The sequence below is a fragment of the Haplochromis burtoni genome, unplaced genomic scaffold (assembly GCF_018398535.1).
Source record: "Haplochromis burtoni strain Fernald_Lab_line unplaced genomic scaffold, NCSU_Asbu1 Contig_498, whole genome shotgun sequence".
Lineage (NCBI taxonomy): Eukaryota > Metazoa > Chordata > Actinopteri > Cichliformes > Cichlidae > Haplochromis > Haplochromis burtoni.
Genome location: NW_024582859.1, coordinates 172,433 through 181,123, shown reverse-complemented (window position 1 = coordinate 181,123; position 8,691 = coordinate 172,433). Strand labels below are relative to the sequence as shown.

General features: G+C 39.4%; 1 protein-coding gene across 6 annotated transcripts in view; it reads right to left on the bottom strand.

The window, feature by feature from the left end:
* cacna1ia (calcium voltage-gated channel subunit alpha1 Ia) overlaps window positions 1-8,691 on the bottom strand; it is a 195,658-nt gene that overhangs the window by 28,299 nt on the left and 158,668 nt on the right. For all 6 annotated transcript variants that reach the window (XM_005946876.3, XM_014329075.2, XM_042213936.1 and 3 more), the window contains exons 26-29: window positions 7,514-7,665; window positions 6,452-6,561; window positions 2,710-2,843; window positions 1,877-1,947 (exon numbers count right to left, since the gene is read on the bottom strand). In XM_005946876.3, the coding sequence (XP_005946938.1) occupies window positions 1,877-1,947; window positions 2,710-2,843; window positions 6,452-6,561; window positions 7,514-7,665 (467 nt within the window). The remainder of the gene's footprint in view (window positions 1-1,876; window positions 1,948-2,709; window positions 2,844-6,451; window positions 6,562-7,513; window positions 7,666-8,691) is intronic.

The following is an 8,691-nucleotide window of genomic DNA, read 5'->3' as shown; positions in this document are numbered from 1 at the left end:
CACACACACACACACACACACACACACACACACACATACACAGACCTCCTGGAACTGTTTAATTAGCCCTAGTTTTAATTACCTCCCTTGTTGCCCTTGGGATAGAGTGAAGGGCTCAGTGTTAATGAGAGCGGGATCAATAGAAAAGAAAGACAAGGAATCTGTTCTCCCTCACCTCTGCCTGCCCTCCTTTCAACACGCCACCTGTTTCTCTGTGCTTGCTTCATCTTAGTTTTGATGGTCAATGGATCAAACTATCTGTATGTGTGTATGTATTTGTATATGTGTGTGTGTGTGTGTGTGTGTGTGTGTGTGTGTGTGTGTGTGTGTGTGTGTGTGTGTGTGTGTGTGTGTGTGTGTGTGTGTATCCTACATAAGGCACTATACATCTTTATTTCATTCATTTATTTTTGGAAAACCTGTTGGTCTGGCCCATTTGTTCTGAAAACTTTTTCTGTCATGCCCCACTTTTCAAAGCTGAAAAACGATCCATAGCCCACACCCCATTATTTTATCATTAACAATTAAAAGGATTCATGTTGAATTTGAAGAGACTCAAGGTTAGAACAATAGCATCTGCACACTAACGGTTTATTTTCCCTCCTATCCATAAATTATGTTAATTTAACTTAGCTTCACTCCGTACATTTCCCCTGGTGCTCCCCAACACACCTGCAGTAGCTCCACGCCCCTCCAGTGGTGCCTGCCCCACAGTTTGAGAACCACTGTTTAAAACACAATGACTAAAAGGAGACAAAGGCCTGCAAATTTTGTGGGTATTTATTTTTTTCCTGTAAGGTACAAAGAAAAGATAATCCTTACCAAATTTATAATACGATAAAAAAAGGGATAGTTGAATAATAGAACATCCATCTGTTGAATATTAAATAAAGAAGTAAAAAAAAGATGTAAAAAGGCAAAATTTACCCACTACAAAATACGACCTGTACCGTGAAAAGCACAGCATATTTACGACGTTAGACGAGAAATATTATTTCCTAGTGTCCTGTAAAAACCTGACTTTTTGTGCTTGTTATTCTAGTGTCCCTACCTTTAAGTACTTGTAGTTAAATATAATTACATTAGAATTTCAAATAAAATATATTAAAATTCCATTTAATTTGAGGGGAATTATGCCCTTACTGTCGACCATGTTATAAAGTTACTGAAATGTGAGAGTGGCCTCTATCTTCTCATTTAATTTTCCAGAATTCTGAAATTATTGTTTCACTTTTTGCTGGAAAAATTCTGACAGTTTTGATGGAGTTAAAAAGTAATGCTCCAAAAAATGACACCAGCATACACCAAGAACATTAACCAATAAGTGTTGAGACACTGGGGGAGATGGCATACAAACAGAAACATCATACATACTTTCTACAACATGTTTGATGTGCTGTTTCACACTTCATGTTCTAATGAGTACAGTTATTCTAGAAAAAACAAACAGAAATAGACAGGCAGCTGAATATTAGGTGCCCTGGAACAGTGAGAGACGGCCTGGGCACTGTTTGACTCTGTGGACAATTCGCCACTAAATGAACTAAAGACTAGTTTACAAGCTGTTTCTAACACACTGCGGTCTCAGTGGGAATCTGGGAACTCTCCATGGTGCTGAAAGTGAAAACAAGCAAAAACCTGCCTGTGTGTATATGTACGCAGATGCATATGTGTGTTCCAGGCTCCCAGTGTGTGTGGTAAATGAGTCATCCATTAGAGTTGCCTACAGGCCAACAAAGAAAGGGAAGAGGGGCTAGTACCCCCCTTGGCTATTGACTGAGACTGGCCAACTTTCTCTTGGGGGACTGTGGAGTGAGTGTGTGTGCGTGCGTGTGTGTGTCTGAGCAGAGGAAGAGAGAGACTAAGTGTTTTTTACCTGAGGCAGGGCTTGGACTACTGTATCCAACAGGGCTCTCATTCCTGTTGCCATTTTCAGCAGCTTCAGCACTGAGAGAGACAGAGAGAGGTGGGAATTTAGAAGGAAGTCCCTCAGGTTCAATTACATGCTACATGTACATAGAATGGGAAACAGTGATCTGTGGAAACATCAGTTCATGATTTTGCCTTGTAAAACGAAAGCATTCACGTCAAGCCTTTTCCTGCATATTTAATACGATAGAATATTAGGGCCACATTAAGAAAAAATAGAAGATTTATATCAATTTTTTCATTAATATTGTTCATTTTGAGAATAAAGCGAAAATTTCAAGATTAAATCCAGGGTGAGTCAGTGAAACACTTTGATCAGCTTTCTTGTAATACAACACGTTCCCTCTGTACTGCACGAGGGTGTAACCATCGATGTCCTTGCATCGGTCCACTGCCAGTTTTTTCCTTTGTGTGGGTTTTTCTTCTGACCAGTTATAGCTTTCTCCACCATCTCGTCCTCTGTTCTAATGCTTAACAATTATCACCAAACTGTGTTCATGTGCTAAAAGGGAAATCATTTCTGAAGTACAATTTCACTAACTTATCTAGACAATTTTGTAGAGGGTAGAACAGCTGGGTCACTTGTTCGCCTTGAAACAACAACTTTAATCTCCACATTTTGACTTTTTTTCCTTAAAATTTAGAGTTTAATCGTAACATTTTGAACCAGTAGTCGCAGCTGAAATGGTTATTTTTTTGGCAAAAAAAAACCCCCCCCCCCCCCAAAAAAAAAAAACAAAAACAAAAAAACATGTATGTGATTATTCACAGCATATTTACCTCTTGCTATCCTCAGTACTCTCATGATCCTGATGATGGTGGGGTTGATAGGCAGAGCAGCACTGATCTCAATTTCTTCCAGCGTGATGCCCATCAGTGACAGGAGCACTATGGCCAGATCCAACTGGTTCCACCTAGTACAAGTTCACACGTTCACTCTCATGTGGTGAAGTAAAAAAAAAAGCATTGCACTAAACTCGAAATATAGAGAGTGACTACAAAACACAGACGCTCTGGTTCACTGGGGGAGTAAATAAGTCACACTTGTTAAAACTGCTGCAGACTCAAATAGGCTGTTCACCAAGTTCTGAGCTTTATTCTTTAAGGAGGCATCTACACATTAATCTCCTTTGAGATTTACACATTGCTGACATTGATGCTACAGTTCCTCAGACCCAAGAGTCCTTAAAGACATCATGTGCGGCACGGCATCTTGTCAGACAATTTAATTTTAAGGCTTGAGGACAGATGGGAAACAGATGGTGCCAACAATTTGAAGAAAACCATTGCCAGCGCAACATCTGACTTAAAGGTGCGGTACGCCGTTCTAATCCAATACACTTTTTGTCAAATTCAACTAATATTTCCTCTGGGTCTGCTCGTTGTTGTTGGTGGTGTGTGTGTGTGTGTGCACTAAAAAAGTGTTTGCACACAGTCCTGGTTCTGCAAATTGGGAAAAAAGTAAATCCCACGGATCAAACCACACAGCAAAACAACAAATCTATGAATTTAGTGAGCAGACATTTGGGAGCAGATTGTTTTTTAGAATGTCTCCCTTAAATTTAAAGGCATTTTATTTATTCTGATGAAACTACACCACATTTGCAAGGCTTCCAACTTTTCAAGTCCAAAAACAGCCCCCGCGCTTCCAACAGACTGTCCAACCAAATGTGGGCAACAACTGATTGAATTTGTTTAGGTTCAGGACTGTGTGAGTGTTTATGAGAGATGGTAAATACAATGTAAGATCACAGCGAGGCACCCAGCGCGGTGAAACATTTAGATTGGAAATCTGGAAAACAAGACGGCAACAACTTGTGAAAAGGTTTAATTAAAGTTGCGCTTTGCTTTTCTGTTATCGACACTGTTAAGCTCAGATTTCTCTAATGAAGCACGCTCCACTTAACTACCCGTGTCTTCAACTGTAAGACCTTGTCATGTGCCGTGCGTTTTACCTGCTACTCCACTGACCCAGTTCTAAAGCTGGCCCGAGAGTCACCCCAGCGTATACCGTAAATCACACTATGCACAATGACTGCTCGCGGCTGTTGCTGACACTACATAAAAAGAGACAAATTGCCAGCTGATCATTGCGTGATAAATTCTCTCTATATCCGCCCATCTCTTTCTCATTTCATCATTCATTTGTCCCCTCCATTTTTTTGTCTTTGATCACTGCAGCTTCCATCTTCTATATATTATCCGTCTTTTTTCTGCATCTCTCTCTCTCCGTCTTCCACCTTATCTCTTTTACAAACCATTTTTTTGGCTATTCTTTTCCCGCTGTCTGGTCTCTCTTCGGTAACTGAAATAGGTCAATGACATTAAACTACCATCAGTATAATATGAGCTCCCAAATCTGGTTCTGCCTAAATTAGTCACTGCATAGCTCTCAAAAGACATCAGTGTCATCATTGTGCAGTAACAGATGAGGCTGTAAATAGAGAAGCGCTGAGCTGATTTTCCTATAAAAGTCAAACAAAGGTGAGTACAGTAAGATGGAGAGATTTTCAGTGTATTCATTTCACATCCACACAATTGACAGGCACATTTCATTTGGTGGTGAGATTGTTTTTTTACAGCTTCATATTTTTATGGATTATACCACATTAGCTTTACTTGGTTCATAGTTTAAAATGATCCCTTTTTATCTTACATTTAGTCTTTCTCCTGCCCTCGGTTCATTCTTTCCTTGTTATTTTAGCTTCTCCCCCCTTTAAGGACGACTTAACTGATTGGCTGCCATTTGTCAACAGAAGATCATATTAAATATGAGCATTTGTGAGCTACTGTACTTAAAATTGATCTCCAGTATTTTACCTGCAGTACTGGTAGTGTCCCAGTGTGTTGCAGTGTGTTTGAAATCATGTCATGCTGAAAAATGAAGCTGATGCCAGTCAGATGCTTTCTAGATGGTATTGCATGGTGGTTTAAAATCACACACTACTTTTTGTGTTCATAATTTCATTAATTTTGATGAGATTCTTCAGTACTACTCGTTCAAATGCAGCTCCAATCCCTGACAGAGCCCCTACCGTGTTTAAGGGATGGCTTTAGGCTCTCACTGTTGTACCTCTCCTGTCCTGACCTCCAAAAACCAAACCAAAAGTGTCACATTTGGATTCATCATTCCATCAGACCTGTTACAACTGAATTCCAGTCCAAATCTTGTGCAATCTGCCATACCTCAGCCTTTTCTCCCCGTTTCCCTTCCCAAAGAAGGCTTCTTGACTGCCAGGCTTCCACTGAGAGCATTTCTGATGAAGCTTCAGTGAACAGTAGATGGATCGGCTGAAGGGCTAGATGCATCTCTTGTGTCCTGTGTCAGGTCTTTGGTGGTCTTTTTCCCTATTTCTTTGACTTGAATTTCATGACTTTCAGACACTGTTCTGCTGCTGATAGTGTTTTTAAGGACACACTGCACACTACGCCAATATATCCCACAAAATACGTCCTTTTTTAGTTAATAGCTCTTTGTGGTGCAAAACTACAAGTTCATTCCAGTCAAACTGTGTTGTCTTTTTTAATTTTTGTAAATTCAACTAAAGAAATGGGAGCAGATTACATGCTTATGTGATAGGCTTCTATAGCCTATCAAGTCCACTAAAGACACAATCTAAAATCAGTTCTTTGCTATACGTGACGGCTGGCTCAAGACATTTGCATAGTACTGTAATTATTATATTATTATGCACCTTAAAATAAGCCTTTTAACTGTAAGCAATTTAAGGTTTATATTTGCACAGTATAGCTTGATGGAATAAGGGCATGACAGAGGGCTTAAAAGAAACAAAGTAGGAAAAACAAACCTCTTTATTATTTAAAGCTTTCTTAACTTCCAGCTAAGCAGACTGAGGTACTATGCTCTTTATACTACTTAAGACATTATAGACAGAACCCACAATGTGTGCTAAGTGTCATATTTGTAGTGCTTATTATTTAGTACATTTGACAACAGAACGTTTAACGGCAGCGCAAATATTTCAGCACATTCATAATCCTAGATGCCGTCAAAGCTGCTATTCCACTTATAATGATCAAAGCAAACGGCAGATTTATTTAGCCATTACACTTTGAACCAAATAACTGTTTATTGTAGCACTATTTATATTATATGTTAACTTGAGAGATTATAGCATGTGCCAAAAATCCCCAATAGTCGACTTAGTGGTTTTTTTTCTGTTGCTTTTTTTCTTTTTATCATCATATATGTGATAAGTGGTTTAGCTGAACAGACATTGTAATTTTTGACTGATATAAATGTCCACATCTAATCCAAAGGCTGCTTAAGGTTAGACACTGTGGGGCCATAAGAAAAGCTGTCTGTCATTCAGAAACAGATTAATCCATCTCTGGACAGCAGATTTAACAAATCCACAGTGGAAGCATGAGATCTGCTGTGCTGCCAAGCTTTTTGCTATTCAAACACGCTGCTACAAATAAGCACTATTACACTTAGACAGGAAGATGGTTTCAAGCAGTATCACGTCTTGATCACAAAAAGTAGAAACAGGCACTGTACCTGTCTTTGAAGAAGCGACGGACGCCGAAGGCAATGAGTTTGAGCACTGCTTCCAGCACAAACATGGAGGTGAAGAAGTAGTTGCAGTATTTCAGGGCAAGATCCAAAGACTGCAAAGAGAGAGTAAAAAAGGGGCATGTGTGTGTGTGTGTATAAATAATGGGGTAGAGTGAGTTAACAGTTGCATCAGCAAATTGGAATTTGTCCAACTGTGTGTATCGTAAAATCAAACAAGCCAGAGGCCAAAGGAGAGCATGCTCCATTCATGGCACTAGAAACACACCACGCATTATGTCCTCTAAAGATATAAAATAGTATTTAAATATTCCAAATGCAAACATGCTTTATTTATTTTTTTACATCCAATCCAGCTTCCAGTCATTGAAGAGGCTTTCTCCCTTTATAAATAGAGCTGTGTTTTCTAACAAGTGGGAGGCTCCCAAATGTCAGGACCAACAGCTGACAAACACAGCCGAGACCTGTGATATTTATCTGATGCTCGGTCAGTTTGAGAAAGCTCACTCCATTTTAAAGGTCAAATGGGCATCTTATCTCAAGGATAATCACTTTTCTCTCCCTTACAAAAGCGCTGACAGGCTTTTAAACCTCCATGTGCCACACAGATACTGTACCGGTAACAGCACTCTGACAGCAGCCCCTTTGTCAAATCAGCAGTGCAATCACAGCTCCTTTGTACGGACTCCATATACTCACAATACATGCTATGGAGCCTGGAATACAGTTTTCTGATGCTTTGACTAGTCTGTGGAATTTAAGATGCTGCTGTTTGGAGAAGGGAAGAAGAGCGTGAGGCTGAAAGCTGTGGCGTGATGCAGAAAAGAAATTAGGAAGATATGACAGGCATTAATACTCAGCATAAAAAGCCTGCATACGTTCTTTCTAGTAAGATGCAGCTTGCAGCAATTTCTGTATTTCTGCTTATATGAAAGCACACGTAAGCTGAAAACACCTGACTTGCATGACATACATAGCTATTCAATTAAATTAGCTATATGCACAACCAGCGTGCACTTTTCCCCACACAAGTAAACTTCTGCTTACATGAGGTTGATTGTAGTGCTCTAAGGACATGGTGATGACGTTGATGCAGATGATGAAGGTGATGATGAGGTCCAGGTAGTGATTTGTGCACAGTGTGTGGATCATCAGTCGCATGTTGCCATAGCTGGCATAGTAGGGCAGCTTCTGTGCCTCTGTTAAAAAAAAAAAAATGGGGGTGAAGACGCTACAATAATAGAGAGATAACATAGAAACTCCCCCAAATCATGTGACCCCACTATGAAAAAGCCCAGTCAAGCTTTTCTTTGTTTCTTGGACATTATTAGAGTAGATTTGTAGGAATGAAGTTTCAAAATACAACCCTAGATCCAAAGGAGTTGGGAGGCTGTGAAAAACATAAATAAAATCTGAATTAAATGATTAATAAAGCCTCATTTTATTTTTAACAGAACTAAAAAGGCCATATTAAATTTGATGGCAGTGACACATCTGCAAAAAGTTGTAATAGGGCCACGTTTACCACTCTGTAGCATCCACCCTGTGTTTAACAATGTTTAAAAGCTGGGTTCTGGGTACTATCTGGCTATTATTCTATTCTATATTTTTGTTTCATAATACAACAAATTTCCAGATGCACAAGCTGCCAGTTCCATAGGCACTAATGAACCCCCATACCATCAGAGGCTTCTGACCTGAGCCAGCTCCCTTTCCTCTTTAGTCCAGCGGATGTGGCATCCATGTTATCCAAAAAGATTTTAAACTTTCAGTTCATCTCACCGAAGAACAATTTTCCACTTTACCTCAGGCCATTTTAAATGAGCTTTGGCCCAAAGGAGACGACGAGACTTCTGGATCATGTTCACATATGGCTTCCTCTTTACACAATGAGCTTTTTAACCTGCATTTGTGGATGGCACAGAGCAACTATGTTCACAGACTGGGATTTATATAAGAGTTCCTGAACCTATCCAGTGATTTTCATGACAAAATAATGCCTGTTTTTAATGCAGTGCTGCCTGAGGATTGCAGATATCCACTATTGAGTTTCGGCCTCATCCCTTGCACACAGAGATTTCTCCAGATTTTTGATGATATTATGAACTGTACTGTATACATTGATATATTCCATAATTTTACATTGAGAAGAATTATTCTGAAACCATTCCACAAATTGTAGATACAGTTTGTTTGCAGATTGAATACTCAATAACTCTTCCTTT